We start from the raw sequence: 17401 nt of genomic DNA, 5'->3' as shown, positions 1-17401 counted from the left end.
GGTAGGCCGGAATGACAGGACAGCGGGGAGGGCGCTTGTCTTGCACGTGGCCGACTTGGTTCAATCCCCGGCATCCCACAGGGTCCCCTGAGCACCATCAGCAGCGATTCCTAAGCGCAGAGCCAGGACTAAGTAAGCCCTGAGGACTGCCAGGTGACCCAAAAAACCCAAATGATAAAACAACAACAACAAAACTGGCTCAGAAATGACACTCTGCTAAGGCGCACCCGGGGCTTGTGATCTCTGGGGGGCCCAGCCCTTATTTTCCACAAAAAGACAAGACTCGAGAGGCTGCTTCCGGGGGTGTCCCACCATTTATTGGAGTTTGGTCAGGAACTGAACAGAGCACATCGTCTGTGAGGGCGGAGAAAGGGAAGGGAAAGGGGGCTGTTTCTTGTAAGACTTCATTGCTTCGGAACACTTTATGGTTTATTTTTTTTTTCCCCACCCCAAAGGAAATTCAAAAATTCAAGTATGTGACATAGGCAGCGGTAATACAAAAGTCTCCCGTGTGTGTGTGTTGCGCGTGTGCGTGCGTGTGCGCACACGCCGAGTCTCCTCCCGGGACGCGTGCACCGTGTATTTGCTTTGGTCAGGCCCGTCCCCGGGGGCTCAGCACAGCCGCGGCTCCTGCCGGCCCAGACTCCGGCCGAGGGACGCGTCACCCTCAGAGGCCTCCCACTGTCCTTGAGCGTTAGAAAAACCACCCCCCGCCCCCCCGACCATCGTGGCTCGACACCTGAGTGCCCCTCGCCCCCGGCCGTCTGCTCCTGCGCCCTGGGCGGGCTGAGGACGCGGCCCCGCCAACACGGCTCTCTGCGTCTCCTTCAGAATTAAAAAGAAAAACAAAAAAAACAAAAAAAATAAAACCAGGACCAGGGACATTTCAAAAGGAGGGGGGAAAACAAAACTGAAATTCAAATTCTGAAAATATCTTGCCTTTTTTATTAATCATGTCATCTAACACCAATTAAAAAAACAAATACGTGAATATGATATAAAAATACGACCCCGGGATTGACACGCTGTTGCAGGCACAGTTATCTCACAGAATATGTGTTTGGGGGGGCGGGGGAGGAGGAGTTTATTTGTGTTTTTGCTTCTCTTTAAAAAAAATCCACAGCAGTGCAAGTAGGGCCCGGGGCGGGGGGCGGGGGGCGGGGGGCGCAGGGGTGGGGAGGGGGGAGATTCTTTAGCAGCAAAATGTCCAAGGCTCTCTAATCACCACCAAATCAACGGATACTGGACTGGGGGGGGGGACACAGGGGGGGTGCTGCCCGCCCGCCCACCTCGCTGCTGCGGCGTGTGGACGGCCCCGAGGTCGCCGGGAAGGACGTGCTTTATTACAGAGGCGACGCGGGGCGGCTCCTCCAGCTCTCATCACGCTGTCATTAAATATATGTACAGGAACCGGCTCCTCCTGGCGTGTCCTCGCGGCCCACTGCGTGGCGGGGGCGGGCCGGGCGCTGGGCAGGGCCCCAGGGCCGCCAGCGGGAGCGGCGTGGTCACCATGGGGGCTGCGGCTCCCGGCTCGGCGGTCGCCGCGGGCCGGGCTAGTGGTCACTGTTCTGCTTCTCTCGCATCCAGGCGTGGATCTGCTCCTTCAGCTCTGGCACTGCGGGCGGGAGGGGCGGGAGGGGCGGGCGCGTCACGGGGACGCCCGGAGGCGGGGCTGCCCGGACATGGAGTGGCCAGCCAGAGCTCACCGGCCTGCTCCGGCCCAAGGCCGCCCGCCGCCCCAGGTCACGTCTGGTGTCACAGACCCCCTGGGCCTGCACCCCTCCCCCGTCCACGCCCCCCCACCCGGCCCCGAAGGCCCCGCGCCCTACCCGGCTCCAGCATGCTCTCAGTCAGCGGCTGCCGGTTGAAGGGGTCCGTGGGGGAGTTGAGCAGGTGCCGCAGGATGATGGCGCGGTCCATGATGGTGCCCGAGGGCAGCCGTACGGGGTCCGTCATCAGGGTGTCCATCAGCGGGTCTGCGGGACAAGGCCAAAGCCTCAAACAGAGCCGCGGCCGGGTCGGACACTGGGGCCCTTGGAACAGAGGACGCTAGCCAGACCTCAGGGGCCCGTGCCCCGCGGGCGCTCCCGGGAGCAAGAGCAGAGAGCAGAGCTGTGACTGCTCAGCACTAGAAACGCCACGTCCCACATGCAGAGGATACGCAGAGGACACGCAGAGGACACGCAGGGGACACGCAGGGGACACGCAGGGGACACGCCGAGGACATGCAGAGGCAAAGGGCATGTGGCCTCTGGGCCCCGCAGGCGGGCTCTGCTCTGGGGTGGGGCCAAGGACTGTCTTTCGCGTGAGTCGGGGTGGGGGGCTGTGGTGCTCAGGAATGAGCCCTGGCCGTGCGGGCACTGGACGAGGTGCCGGGACGCGGAGCAGCGTCAGCGGGAGGCGAGGCTGGCGCTCCCCCGTCTGGACTGTGTGTTTGTGCTATTTACGATGAGTGAAAATTCAGGTCAAAAAGGCAAAAGCAGAAGGTGTCGCACAGCGACTGGGTCCCCCAGGGAAGGGCAGCGGGCACAGGAGCACCGTGGAAGGCCCCGGGAGGAAGGTGAAACCCGCGGGGGTGGCCTGAGCCAGCCAGCCAGGCCCGGTGGCCCCTGCCCCGGCGGACAGGAGGGTGCGGGCGACAGTCACGGCCGGGCCCACTGGCGTGTGGAACGCCCGTCACTGGGGCAACTGCAGAACTCAGGAAATGACGCCTCAGCTCGAGACAGCGAGGGAGGGAGGGTCGCGGAGCGGGTGGGGCGTGTTGGGGCGTGGGGGGGGTGTGGAGCTGGGTCCTGGACCCCTGCTGGGAGTGCAGGGGGGCTCGAGAGAGTGCAGGGAAGCGGCACCGCCGGGGGGCTGGTCCCCCCCAAGCAGAGCCCCGAGTGCCACAGGCCCTGGCCGAGCGCCCCCAGGGGGAGCGCCCCAGGGCCCCAGAGGAGGGCGGGGAGCCCCGGGCGCGGCCACTCGCCTCGGAACTCGTCGGGCGCGTCGCTGTAGTCGATCTCGGCGCGCGCGTTCTGGGCCACGATCTCCTCCACCTTCTCAGCCAGCAGCTTGAACTTCTCGATGGCGATGGTGGACTTGATGCCGGCCTTGCGCATCTTGGAGATGACCTCCTCGAACAGCTCCTTGCTGTAGGACCTCTGCGGGGAAGGGCGCACTCCTCAGGGGGCGAAGCCGGCTGCGGCCCCCCACAGCCGCCCGCCCCGACGCCGGCTCCACTGCAGACCGGGGGCAGAGGCGAGGCAGTGCGGGGCGAAGGTGTCGCCTGCTGGTGACCCCGGCTCAAGCCCCTGTACCGCAGGGTCCCCGAGCAGCACCCGGCCTGACCTCGAGCCCCCCGCGACCAACAGACAGACCCCTCTGACAGCTGGGATGTGCCGCCCCCGCCCCGGCCCCCCGCCAGCTGTGTGGGAACGTCACGCGGACCCCCTCGGGTCTACGGCAGCAGCACCGAGCACGTGACCGCCGTGACTGTTCCAAACACCAGGGGAGCCGGTTTGGTCACGGCTCCGTCACGCTTGGACCTGCACCGTCAGCTGCAGGAAGGACCCGCTCAGCCCTCGGCGCCATGGCCTCAATCCACCCACCAGACGCACAGGCTGACCCACTGCCCCCACGCTGGGAGGGGCCACAGCACACGCAACTCTTCACAGTAACACAAACACAAAGTTCACTCTTTTGGGAGGGTGGGACCCACACCCGGTGCTGCTCAGGGCTGACTCCCGGCTCTGTGCTCAGGGCTGACTCCCGGCTCTGTGCTCAGGGCTCACTCCTGACTCTGTGCTCAAGGCTCACTCCTAGCAGGGCTTGGGGGACCATATGGGGAGCCAGGGATGGAACCCGGACTGGCTGCCTTGCAAGGCAAGTGCTCTCCCTGCTGTATTATCTCCTCGGTCCCCAAAGAATCCACTTTTTCCCGATAAGACACGGGCCGACCAAGAGGCATCTCCAGAGACGGAGAAATGCCAGCAGCAGAGCAGGCTGGAGTGAGCATTCGGCGAGGCCCCGGGCCCGCCAGGCCGTTGGTTCTCCTGCTTCGTGCTCGGGGCTGCTCCAGGCTCCGTCCCTGGCCGCTGGTACCGGCAGTGCTCAGGGCCCGAGTGGCGCTGGGGCGCAGCCTCCCCTCCGCCTGCTGCAGTCGAGAGCAGAGGGGGCAGGGCGGGCTGATCCCCGGCACGGCATATCCCACCGAGCACAGAGCCAGGAGTAATCCCCCAAGCACCAGGATCCCCAAGCAAAAAGGAAACAGAACAAACAAAACCACCAAACAAACGCCGTGGCTGAGGTGCACAGGGCGGGAGCCAGGCTCTGCACACAGGGGCCACACGGCCCCAGGGCCCCGTCGGGGTGAGCCCCCTCCCCTCCCATCCACAGAGACGCTCACGGCTCGGGCCCACGCTCTCCCCCCAGTAAAAACTCCGAGGCGGGAACAAGTAACGGTAACGGCGGGACGTGACCAGCAGGGCCTCCGGGAGGCCGTCGGGCAGTGACAGGAGCACCACAGCGGCAGTGGCCAGGCGGGGTCCCGGGTTTAAGCAAAAACAAAACAAACAGATTGGAGCCGGGGGTCAGAGAAGCAGCTCAAGGGCGGGCCAGACTGAGGGGCTGGCACCGTGCTGCCGGCTGGAGCCACACGTCCTCCTGGCACTGACCCCCAGACCCGCACAGCCGAGCCGAGCACTGACAGGAGAGTCCCCTGGTGGCAGGATCACTTCCGGGGTGGCCTGTCCCCTCCCACTGAGAACTCAGGCTGGAGCTGGGGCTCGGCAGCAGAGCCCGCGTCCACGTGTGAGGGCCTGGGGCTGACCGCCAGCACCGAGGGGCGGGGAGAGAGTCAGCGGGAGACAGACCGGGAGCCAAGGCTGCACTTTCAGCCCCAAGAGAACTGGGGCCCTGCAGAGCTCCAAGGGCTGGAGCAGGAGCCCGGCCTGAGCCCCCACACCATGAGCACCAAGCCGGGAGACGTCCCTGAGCACTGGGCAGCGAGTCCTTGAGCATCTGCAGAGCTGGCGCCACAACAAACCAAAACTCACAGGCACATCCAGGCCTGCCACTCTGGGGACACGACCCGGCCACTCCCTGTGGTGTCCCCTCTTGGACGCCAGGGCCCACCAGGCACAATGGACGCGGCTCAGGGCCAGTCTCCCCAGAGGCGCAGGGTCCAGGCACTGACCTGGTCGTCGGCGATGGCCTTGGCGAAGCGTGCGCAGTCCAGCTGCAGGTAGATGTCCGTCAGCTGGTCCAGCAGCTTCTTGGGCTCGAAGCCGTATTTCTCGGGGTTCTCGACCTTGAGGTCTCGGCACTTGGGGCCGCAGAGCTGCTGGAGGTTAAAGTTCAGCATCGCGGCCAGGCGGGGTCCGAGTTCCTAGGAAGCCACAGGACAGCACAGGGCAGTGAGGCGCTGGCCGGTCCCCGCGGCCACCCGCAGCGCCCCTGCACAGGCCTGCCCGCCCGGCACTGCCGGCCCCACAGTCCTCCCACCAGGGCGACGGTGCCGGGACAGGCCGCCACGAGCGCCAACCGCAGGCGGACACCCCCCCTTATCCTTCCCGGGCAAAAGCATCCGCTCAGCGTCACTGAGAAGGGGTCGGGGAAAGCGACTGCTCGCCAGGTCACAGCCGCAAAGCTCCTGAGCACTCTCAGCCGTCTCTGCGCACCCGCCGCCGGCAACCCCCAGGGGCCGACGCCCCCGTCGGTGCGGGCCGACCCCACTCAGTTATGGCGAGAGGGGGCGGACAGCAGGACGTTAAACGTAGAGTCTTGGGCCAGAGTGGCAGGAAGACAACAGAGATGTAGAGGGCGTCTGCCCCTCCGCCCTGGACGACCCCCGAGTTCAGAGAGCAGGAAAGAAACCAGGGGGGTGGGGGGGGAAGAGAACAGGAAGAAACGGGCAGACAGGCATCGGGGCAGATACCCTGGTGACGTGGGGAGTGGCAGCGCCACAAGCCCCAAATATGGGTGACACCGGGAACAGGAGGTCTCAGCTGCAACCACTGGCCTTTGTAATGTGCCTGTCAGGGTGACAGGTGTGGGGGTGGGGAGAATCTGGGAGCACTGGGGGAGGGACTAGTGTTGAAATACCAACAGGCCTAAAGCTCAGCTCTCAGCAACTTCGTAAATCACTGTTCTTTAAAAAATAAAATTCAAAAAAAAGGGGGAAGCAGATAGGGAGCGTCTTGCACACTGCCAACCTGGGTTCGATCCCCAGCCCCGCACACGGTCCCCCAAACTCCGCCAGGAGTGAGCCCTGAGCACAGAGCCAGGAGTAAGCCATGAGCACTGTTGGATGCAGCGCCCCCCCCCCCAGCAAATTTTATTTATGTGTCTTATGGTCTAAATCTGGCCAGTGAGACAGGGGGACGTTAGTTGATAATCAGAACAAGCAGGAGCCCCGCAGACGAGACAGAGAGAGGGGGGGGGAGAGAGGGAGAGACAGAGAGAGACAGAGACAGAGAGAGAGTGGGCAGCTGGCCTTCCCGAGCAGAGTCGGGGACAGCGCAGGCGTCGTCAGAGCAAGTGGCAAAGGCCTCGGGTGTCCGAGGAACCTGGGAAGAAGAAACTGCCCGAGACGCACCAACGTCAGACTCCGCCTCCGGTGCCTTTTGAACGGAAGAATCTCGGTCTCAAACGGCCTTTGTGCTAAACCGGCCTCCAGCCAGCAGTTTCCTGCCCGCCCGCACCAGAGAGCCAGCCACGGCACCTGGCATGGCCCAGTGTCCACTCTGGGGTGGGGTGGAGCCGGGTGCGGCCACTTCCTGCCGAGCGTTCACGCCCAGACGACCACACGGAGGCGCCGAGGAGGAGACTCGTTCTGCAGCGGGGCTGGTGGCTGTCGGCCGGGGCGAGGAGGTGCCACGTGGGCTCCCCTGTGTCCCGCATCGTCCAGTCCACTGAGCTCTCCGCTAACAAAACACTCACAGTGCCAGGACAAGGGAGGGCGCTTGCCTTGCACATGGCTGAGCTGGGTTCGATCCCCGGCACCCCATAGGGCCCCTCAAGCACCATCCCGGTGTACAGAGCCAGGAGTAAGCCCTGAGCATCACCGGGGTGGCCCAAAACCCTTAAATAAGTAAAACGCTAGAAATAAAAACAAAGAAAGTTCTACACTGAGGACTGGGTTGCCCAGTCTCAGTTTTGTTACTTTGTCTCTGGGCCACACCCGGCGATGCTCAGGGGTCACTCCTGGCTCTGCACTCAGGGATCACTCCTGGAAGTGCTCGGGGGACCATGTGGGCTGCCGGGGATCGAACCCGGGTCAGCCGTGTGCAAGGCAAACGCCCTCCCCGCTGTCCTGTCTCTGCGGCCAACGGTCTGAGTTTGGAAAAAGGGACCCGGGCCCTCCAACTCTCGTGGAGGCCGGACACAACACCCCCACCACCCCGCCCGCCGGCTCCGTGGCCATCCTGGCTCCTGACGCCTTGGCCACCAGAGCCGTCGTCAGGGGCACAAAGCCCCGCCCGGGAGCGCCCGCCCCTACCACCCCCCCGTCACTGGTGCCGACAGCACTCACCGGCCTGAGGAAGGGCTTCTGCACCTGCTTGGTGAGGATGTGGAACATGTCCACCGTCTCCGTGGCCAGGGCCAGGTAGGACCGCGACACTCGCTCGTCCTGCGCCAGCTGGGACTGCCGGGCCTGCTGCTGGTCCTGAGGGCAGGGGACAGCGGTCAGCCGTGGCCAGCCCGTCCCTGGGCTTGGGCCTGCGGACCGTCTGGATGAAGGAGCCGGTTCCTTCCACTGACGCCTTGGGGGTGGGGTGGCTGGCCCTGAGCCTCACTTTGCTTCCAAGAGGTTCAGTGTCCCCGCCAGGCCCCGCAATGCCACGCCCTTACGGGCTGGACTCAGGGCGCTCACGTCCTATATGACGGCGCACACGCATCCTGGCTCACGGCTCCGTGTGTCTTCCCCGCTAGGCTTTCTGGAACTTTCCAACTGTTACACTGCTACCCCGGTGACGCCCAGAGGCCGCCTCGGACGGGGGCGGGAAGCAAGACAAAGCCAGAACGCGAGGGGCTGTGGGGTGAGTGAGCCCCCAACACTGGTGAGGACGGAACCGCCTCGGACCTATGACATGCGGCCGTGAAGGCAGGGAGCCGGGGCAGCTCGGTGGGGCCGGGCCGGGCGGGGGCTGCAGAAGATGCCAGGCGAGCCGGCTGCACGCGGGCCGACCCCTCGGGTCGCTCAAGTGTTTGACCAGAGTCTCCCAAAGGCGGGCGGTGCCCCCGCGGGGGTGCTCCCCCATAGGCTGGCGCCCCCGAGGCTGCAATCCGCAGGCACCGAGCCACGCGGGGCAGCCTGGAGAGAAGGTGGGCTCCAGGGCCCAGCGCCGGCCGTGAGAAGGGCTGAGAGAAATCTGGAACCCGCTGGGATTTTTCTTGGTTTTGGTTATTCTTTGCTTTTTGGGTCACACCCGGCGATGCTCAGGGGTTCCTCCTGGCTCTGCACTCAGGAATCACTCCTGGTGGGGCTTGGGGGAGAGGGGATGCCGGGGATTGAACCCGGGTCGGCCACGTGCAAGGCTGTGCTATCGCTCCAGCCCCAGATCCGGAACCCTCTGCAGGAGACAAACGCCCCTGGCCCCCGCCACAAGCCTGAGTGATGAGGAAGAAGCAAACAGGGGTGGGGAGAGGCGGGAATGGGGAGCCCCAGCGTGGAGGGGAGTGGAAACAGCTTCCACAGAGGCCTGAGCGCGTACCCAAAGCGCAGTCTCACGCCAACACAGGGGAACGGGAGCGGGGAAGGACCTTCTGGCCGCAGGGCAGGAGGCGGCGACGGACGCCCACGGGTGGGGAGTACAAAGCAACCTTGGCCCTGACCGAAAACGCTTCTGAGGACAAGAACCTCAGGAACCGAAACGAAGCCACCAGCGCTGTCCCAGAGCTGAGCCCAGGGACGCAGGAGGCGTCAGAGGGCGCCAACGCGGGTGGGCTGGGCCTGACAGGGACCCCCCCATTAACCAGCTGACAGAACAGCCAAGACGGGGCAGAGAGCAGTGGGAGGGCCCCACCAGTAGTGCTCCCTGAGCACTGAGGCAGTAGTACCCCCAGGTGTGGCCCCCAAACCAAACGAAAACAAAAACCCCAAAACCAGAAACAGAACCAACTCAAATAAAAGAAGCCAAGTGGGCGGCTGGAGAGAGGACGGGGCAAGGCCCCAACCCGGCCCTGCCAGAGCCGAGGGGCAGCCCCGGGCCTCGCTGACCGTGAACCCCCCCCCCCCATCAAGGACAACACAGCAAAGGAAAAGCCAAGACGGGCTGTGAGCTAAAGGGGACCCTGGGGGTCGCAGAGCCAGGGGACGGCCCCAAGGCCAGAGCACTGGCTAGGCAGGACGGAGGCGCCCAGCTCTGGCCCCGGCACTGCCACCAGGGGCCCCCTGAGCACTGCTGGGCACGGCCCCCAACTCAGACGCAAGACAGACCCCGGAAAAGAAGGCAGGGTCAGACCGTGGGCGCGGCTGGCAGCTCCTCCGGCCCCATCGGACAGGAACCGACTCAGTACCGGGAAGCCGGTGCCCTGGGCTGCCACGGCCCCCTCCCCCTCTCCCCTCACCCCTCCTCCCTCCCCCTCCCCCCGACCCTCACCCTTGGCAGCTGCTCCCACTGCTCCTTGTTCTTCATCTCCTCCTGCACCTCGTGGATCCGCTTCAGAGACTCCAGACTCTCGTCCAGCAGGAAGGTCGTGTCGTTGATCAGCATGTTGATGTAGCGGACGAACTGCTTCCCCGAGCTGCCGGGGCAGACACATGGCCGCGCTGCCCCACCGGCCGCACCGCCAGACACCCCACCCCGTGCCGCACCCCGGACACGCAGCAAACGTGGACGGGCTCCTCCCCCGCCCCCGAGAGGGGCTTTCTCGGCACACCTGCGCTCTCTGGTGTCCGGGGGCCACTCCTGCAGTGCTCGGGGACGGGACCCCGAAGCTCGCACACAGCCGGCGCCCTCAGGCCGGCCCCCGCGGTGTGGGAGAAAACACTGCCCAGACAGGGACAAGCCTCACCCGCAGGACACAGAGCACAGCCAGAGCTCCCCGCCGAGAGCGGGCGCCTCTGAACCAGCGGGGGCAGGAGGGAGCCCCAACATGGCAGGGCTGCCCGCCCGGCCTTCCCTCATGGAGCCCAGCCATCTCGGCCAAAGAAGGGCGGAGGTGAGTTGCTCCGGCCGGCAGGCTGGCCTCGGGTTCCACTGTCGCTGCTACTTTCTGAGCGACGCCCAGGGCTTACTCCCGGCCCTGCACTCAGGAATCACAGGCGTGCCAGGGATAGAACCCATGTCGGCCCTGGGCAAGGCCGACGCCCTCCCAGCTGTGCCCGGCCCTGGCCCGGCAGGCTGGCCCTGAGGAGGGGGCTCCAGCCCCTCCCACGTCGCCTGGGGCGTCTGAGACGGGAATGTTCAGGAAGAGCCGAACACCCGGCGGGCACAGCACAGACCAAGCCGGGGCCAGTCTGCTCTCTCGTGTGGGCGTCACGCGGGCACAAGAGGCCTCCAGGAAAGAGAAGGACCCGCCCGCCCCGCAGGAAGCCACGGGGCCCCGCAGCTCCACCGCCAGGAGACCAGGGCCGGTCACCTGGGCCGGTCACCGGGATGGTCACCTGGGATGGTCATCTGGGCCCGCAGCCTGGCCCCAAGACCGGACAGTGGGGGTGGGGGTGGGGGTGAGGAGGCCGCAGGGCTTTCATCCTTCCTTCCTACCCTGCTCTTGGGCTCGGGGCTGCTCCTGGCGGAGTGTCGGACGCGCCTGGCCCCGCACTCCCTGCGGCCCTGCCTTGCCCCGCCCAGCGGCACCGCCTCTCCGGCCCTCTGCTCTCCCTCCGGAAGCATCTTTAATTTTTGTTTTCTTTCCTTCAGGGGACACCCCCAGCGTACTGGGGTGGCTCCCGGCCCTGCTAAGTAAGCCAGATGGGCCGCGTGCAATGCTCAACACCCCCCACGTGGGGGCGCCGATCTGAACGTCCCCCTGAGGTCTCTAACTCGGGAGCTTGACCGGGAGCACCTGGGTCACCCCCGGCCCTTCCCTAATGCAGCTTCGGGAGGAGCCCTCTGGACGCCACGCGCCTCGGGGTCGCCACAAAGCAGCCTGAGCCATCTCAGACTCAGTGACGCTTCCGAGCGCAGACACTCGGGGTCCCGGCAGCAGTGCCCGCGGCCACACTCACTTGAACTCCTCCATGAAGGTGCCGTGGTGTGCGATGTTCTGCCACAGGCTTTTGAAGATGGTGCTGATGTGGTAGCGGATGGTGAACTTGTCGTAGAACTCGCTGGTGGCACCGGTGTGCTCGACGTCTGGGGAAGGCAAGGGGACAAGGGGCTCGGGCGTGCGCGCTGCCACGGTGCCCACACGGGGCCGGCCCGAGTCCCCGCGCCACGCTGAGCGCTCAGGACGGCAGCCAGGGCGGCATGTGTGTCCAGAAGCACCCACCCCGGCTGGAGCCAGCCCCTGGCCCTCGAGGCGGTTCTGGAAACCAGTTTTCACGGTGGAGACGCTGGGCGGCATCGAGGGCTATGTCACCCCAGCACTGTCACCCACAGGGAATCCGGGTGGCGCGAAGTGAGGGCTTCCCACGCCTGGCCCCTGCCTATGCCCCCGTCACCGGGCGGCCCCTAGGCTCGTACCGTGGCCCCCTGGTTGAAAGATCCGGCTCTAAGTGAGTGGCTTGAACACGAGGAAGGGGGCTCAGCCTTACGAAGGCCCATCATGTAACTGTCACTTTAAATGCGTGTGCACTAGTGCACAAGAACATGTTTCAAAGCACAACAGCGGCCGCGGAGTCCCCAGGTCTCCGTCACCCGCCAACCCCACACCCCAGCGCCGGGAACGGAACCAAGGCCAAACGGAGTTCGCCAGGGCAAGCAGTGCGAGCACCGAGACCCACTCCCACGCTGGACCCGTGTCTGAGAGCAGGACGGCTGTCACGTACGAGGAACGGAAGCACGTTCGCCCCACGCAGGGCCCGGGGCAGCCCGTCAGCACTGCGGGCGCAGCCCACCCGCATCACGGGCAAGCTTGCACGGGGCACACAGCAGGCGTGCCCACCTCCCACGGGGCAGGAGGGGTAACTCCGGCCAGGCGGAGACCACGGGTGGTGGAGACCTGCTGGGAAACGGCCCCCAAACGCCTCGAAGGACCCGGGGGAAAGCCGGGAGCAGAGGCCGGGCACACGAGCCTGCCGCGGCTTGTTCCACTACCCAGTGGACACGCTTTGTGATGAAACAAGGGGACGGTCCTTTCCCGGGGGAGCGGGTCCTGCGTGGGGGCTGCACGCAGAGGGAAATGCAGGCGCCCAGCAGCAGTCAGGACCCCTGTCCTGGCCCGGTGCCGGGGGCCTGAGGACCTCGCCCCCGTGGAGTGCACGCCCGAGGCTCCCGGGGTCCCCCACGCTGGCAGTCTCTCCCAGGCCCGCCACACGGGCCCTGCTCTTCCGTGGGGTCACTGCTTTGCACTGTGTGTCCAGTCACTGCTCCGAGGCCTTCGAGTGGTGGGGGATGGGGGGTGGGGGGGAGAGGGCCGGCTTGGGCGCCAGGGCCGGGGTCAGTGGCTCGGCTGTCCCCAGCCTCAGCGAGAGGCCAGGGGAAGGGTCCTTCCGCCGGGTGGCCCTGTGGGGTGGCTCCAGGTGCCCTGGCTGGCCTGGCCCCCTCAGGGAGCCCTGGTCAAGGCCCGTCCTGGGGAATGAGCTGTGGGGACACACCGGGCTGGCCCCCGAGACGCGCCTGCACGGCCCGGCTCTCCTGGGGCCCCCTCTCGAGGCCCGAGCCTTCCTCGGCCGGCTCCTGCCTAGCCCCAAGGTCACGGCCCAGAGCCAGCCAGTCTGGGGTGGGGCCTCCTTCCGCAGGTGCTGGGGGAGGGGTGGGGCCCCAGCGCAGGGCAGGGCGAGCTTCCTTTTCTCAAGCTCCGGCTTCCCGCGGTATTTATAGCCGGGGCGCGAGGCAGCTGTGCCGGAGCGAAGGGTCAGCGGGACCCAGACGCGGGTGTTACTGGGACGGCGTCAGCCATCCATGCTGGGGCCGGGCCTGGGGTGGGCGAGGACGAGGGCGAACGACCCCCACCACCAGCTTGCTGGGGGCTCCCTGGGCCGCCAACACCCCCCCTCCACTGCTTACCCACCTGATTCTGAGAGCAAGGCAGATAACCTGGGCGGCGGGTCACCCCAGCAGTGCTCAGGGCTGACTCCTGGCTGTGTGCTCGGGGTCACCCTTGATGAGGCTCAGGGCTGACTCCTGGCTGTGTGCTCGGGGTCACCCTTGATGGGGCTCAGGGCTTGTACGAGGAGCCGGGGACCAGCGGGGACCTCACTGCACTCTCTCTCTGGCCCCCAGATAACTTATTTTGGTGGGGAGGTCACACCCAGCAGTGCTCGGGGGTCACTCCTGGCTCTGTACTCTGGAATTACTCCTGGCAGGCTTGGTAGCCCATATGGGGTACTGGGAACTGAACCTGGGTTGGGGTGAGGCAAGCACCCTTCGCTCCAGCCCCATACCCTAATTATTTATTATTATTATTATTTTTTTGGCTTTTCGGGTCACACCCGGTGATGGCGGGGCGAGGCCTGTAGCATAACATGGGGTTTGTCCTTTCAGCCTGGCCGCAGGGAACTTACTTTACCTTAGTGCAATGTCCTTTCTGCAATAGCACAGCGGGTAGAGCATTTGCCTTGTATGCGGCTGACCTGGGTTCGATTCCCAGCATCCCATATGTCCTGCAAGCACTGCCAGGAGTGACCTCTTTGTCACTGGGTGTGACCCCCCCCCAAAAAAAAACAACCAATGTCCTTTCTATATGGACACAGGAAGACTGTGTCCTTTATGCTTTAACTTGGGAGCTGATTGACTCCAATAGTATTTACTCCTGGGCATCTGCTTTCTTGACTCAGTTGCCCTCAGTTCCTAGCACCCCAAAAGCAGGGTCCTGATGAGGGACGGAGTGGACCCAGGGCAAGCTGTGAGCTACCCTGGCATCGAAATGGGCCAGGCCAACTCGCCACAATACTCAACTACAAGTTGAAAGCATGGTCATAAACAAGTGCTGTCATGATCCAAAAGTAACGACGAGACTAGGACCCTGCTGGGGTTAGTAAGACTAACCTGGCCTGAGGACTGTGGTCTGGAATATACAGTGAACGTCCTCAGGAAGAAGCAAACTTTAAGTCTGATACATCTCTTACTGTGCTCATACAGAATGACACTGCTAGAAATATTAGAAGTAAATTCACTGTAACTATTTAAGCAGACTGAGCATGGCTGTGGCTAGTCTCCGGAGGTCTTCGGCTGCCGGGAGCTCTGCTGGGGTGGGGAGGGAAGCTGGAGCCCATCCCCTCCGAGGAGGCCCCGGGAAGACAGCCAGGCACTGGGCATTCTGGGTGACGTGACCCCGAGGGCCAGGCACGAGGCTCACAGGTGGCCCACAGGCCCCAAAATAAATAGATAAAACGGGTGGGAGGGGCCTGGGGAGTTGGGAGTGGGGGTGGGGGCGAGGAGGGGGCGGTCCGAACTGCCTCCAGGGCACCCAGGTGGGGGCCGTCAGCCTAGGCCTAGCCCCCTGCAGGACGGAAGCCGACCACAGACCACAGGGGACACGTGTCCCGCGTGGGCAGCTGGCGGGCCAGGGGCGAGACCGCACGGGGGAGCCTGCGGGTCAGCATGTTGTGTTTTTTTTGAGGGGGCGGGGTCCCACCTGGCCGTGCTCTGAGGCTGAGCTCAGGGGTCCCCCTGATGGTGCCCCGGGGACCCCGTGCCACGCTCGAGACGGAAGGCGTCTCACCTCCCACACTGTCTCCCACCCCCAAGAGCCACCGTCACAAACTGCCCGTCCCCTCCCCGGCTGAGAGCGCTCGCAGGCCAGCGCTGGGGAACAAAGGTCCCACGGCCGCGTGAGCCGGTGGCCGCAGCCCAAACCCTCAACTCGGGCTGAGAACACAGACCGGCTCGGTGGCGGCCACCAGAGGTGGGGGGCGCCCCCAGAAGCCCGGGGCGTAGGCAGAGGCAGGGGGGAACCCCAGTCCCCGCTGGGCCGCCCCCGGGAGCCGCACCTGTGTAGAACTTCATGAGGGAAGGGACCAGCAGCTTGGTGGACAGAGGATGGTTCTCGATCATCTCGAAGAACTTCTGGGTCCGCGGCTGCACGGCCGGGTTGCTCATGAACATGACCTCGACCAGCTTGGCCACCAGGTACGGGTTGCGGATGTAGTTCTGGTTGCACAGCATGACCACGAGAAACATGACGATGTCCTGAGTGCAGGGCTCGTAGAGCGCCTGGGGGGAGTACCTGCGGAGGCCACGGGAGCAGGGGTGAGGCGGGGGGGAGGGAAAGGTTTGCACCCAGGACCTTCCCTACCACAGAGCCTCGGAGTGCCGGATACCAGCCCTGTTGTCATTTCTGGTCTGTTTGGGGGCCACACCTGGAGGTGCTCAGGAATCACTCCTGGCGGGCTCGGGGGACCCTCCGGGGTGCTGGGAACTGAAGGCAGCTTGGGTGCGAGCAAGGCCAGGGCTGAGCTACCCCCTGGGCACACTCTGCAGTTTTAAACTCTCAGACGTCATTTTAAAAACGCCACCCGGCCCCTGGAAGCGTTCTTCCATTCCCGAGCTGAGAATGTGGTCACATTTTCTTCTTTTTTCGGCCATACCTGGCAGTGCTCAGGGCTTTGTCCCGGTTCTCTTCAGGGATCACGCCTGGCGGGGCTTTGGGGTGCTGGGGAAGGCACCTGAGTGGGCTGTGTGCAAGGCAAGTGCTTTAACCCCTGCACTGTCTTTCTGGCTGCCTTGAGAAAGATTCTGGTGGGGAAAAATCTGCCGATGTGGGTATTTCTCCGGCTATGCAATGTCCACTCAGACATTCATAATCTTCCTTTTGTTTATCAGAAGCAGACTCCAGCGCAGTGTCCCAGGACACGTCACTGTCACTGCCAGCACCGCCAGCCTCGCCTCTGCCTCTGAGCTGTGGCTGGGCTTGGTCTGACACCTCAGCCGCCCTGATTTTCCAGGAACCCGCCGACCCCGACCCCGCCAGTATCTAGAGCCTCAGGCCCCGACACCGTCGGTAATATGGAACAAACACCAAATAGCAGAAGCAAGTGTGTAACGTGCTAAGGTACTCACTGTACAATGAAAAATAAAAATTCAGCAACATCTTCTACATAAAACTCGGGCAATGCTGCGAACACCTTGGGGACGTCTGGGTTCAGGGGCAGTGTCACACTGTGGGAAAGAGAGGCAGAGTCACACGACGGCGCGCGCCCCCGACGGCCGACCCCGACTGCCGGGATGGAATCGGGGCTGGCCTTACCCGCCGTCTTATCTCCCCGGCCCCCCGCTTTCCCTTTGCGCGACCGCCTGCTCAGGTCACTGGGATAAGTGAAGTGGGAAGGGAAACTCAGGGGACCTCTCTGGTCATGTGACATTTGGTCACTCGTGCAGGTTTCTGCTGACCTTAGCGACTCTGGTGACCCGGAGATCTCGTGGAAAGAACAGTGAAGTGCAGCAGAAGCGGCTGCAGAGATGCCCGCAGCGCGGCCAGCCCGAGCCCTGACTGCGTCCAGCCACGCGAGGCCAAGCCCCGTCTCCCGCACTTTCCTCTGACACGCGAGCTCTTTCCGAGCAAAGGGCTTGTCGTTCTTTCCTTTATTAAGCGATGCTGGTCACAGCGGCTAAGGCGTTGCACTGTGGGTAGGGCATTTGCCTTGCACACGGCCAACCCAGGTTCTATTCCTCCGTCCCTCTAGGAGAACCAGGCAAGCTACCGAGAGTATCTTGCCCGCACAGCAGAGCCTGGCAAGCTCCCCGTGGCGTATTCGATATGCCCAAAACAGTCACAGCAAGTCTCACAATAGAGACGTTACTGGTGCCCGCTCGAGCAAACTGATGAGCAACGGGAGGACCGTGATACAGTGATACTGGGTCACAGCGGCCAGAGCCTGGGAAGCTGGACCAGCCAGGCCACTCTCTAGCCCCAACCTCATTTCAAATTTTATTTCATCTATACTAATGTGTGTATAAGTATTTAATTAATAAGTTATTTTGGGGAGATTTGGGCCACACCTGACGGTGCTCAGAGCTTTCTCCTGCCTCTGTGCCGAGTCCAGTCCTGGCGATGCTCAGGGGACCATGTGCAACGCCGTGTTTCGAATCAGGGTCGGCGGCACAGATGGCAAACACCTTTTGTTCTGGCGAGCAGGCACAATGGGTGGTGTTCGAGGGACCAGAAGTGGTGCCAGGATTAAGCTGTTGTTGTGGGCCCAGCGGAAGGCGAGGGAGGCCTTGGGCCAGTCTGGCCTCTGCAGCCGCCAATTCTTAACTAGCCCCGCCAATAATTCTTTTATTTTAAGCTTTTTTTGGCCACACCCAGTGATGCCCAGAGGGTTCCTCCTGGCTCTGCACTCAGGAATTCCTCCTAGAGGTGCTTGGGGGAC

General features: G+C 64.0%; 1 protein-coding gene across 1 annotated transcript in view; it reads right to left on the bottom strand.

Moving 5' to 3' along the window:
- Positions 1–290: 290 nt before the first annotated feature.
- Positions 291–17401, bottom strand: part of UBE4B (ubiquitination factor E4B) — an 87155-nt gene continuing 70044 nt past the window's right edge. The window contains exons 19-27 of the mRNA XM_055138596.1: positions 16092–16190; positions 15023–15258; positions 11156–11282; positions 9585–9729; positions 7514–7648; positions 5177–5368; positions 2969–3143; positions 1830–1976; positions 291–1615 (exon numbers count right to left, since the gene is read on the bottom strand). Of these exons, the coding sequence (XP_054994571.1) occupies positions 1554–1615; positions 1830–1976; positions 2969–3143; positions 5177–5368; positions 7514–7648; positions 9585–9729; positions 11156–11282; positions 15023–15258; positions 16092–16190 (1318 nt within the window). The 3' untranslated portion in view covers positions 291–1553. The remainder of the gene's footprint in view (positions 1616–1829; positions 1977–2968; positions 3144–5176; positions 5369–7513; positions 7649–9584; positions 9730–11155; positions 11283–15022; positions 15259–16091; positions 16191–17401) is intronic.

The sequence above is a fragment of the Sorex araneus genome, chromosome 5 (genome assembly GCF_027595985.1).
Source record: "Sorex araneus isolate mSorAra2 chromosome 5, mSorAra2.pri, whole genome shotgun sequence".
Taxonomy (NCBI): Eukaryota; Metazoa; Chordata; class Mammalia; order Eulipotyphla; family Soricidae; genus Sorex; species Sorex araneus.
The sequence above is the reverse complement of the archived record's forward strand: the minus strand, read 5'-3'. Positions and strand labels throughout refer to the sequence as shown.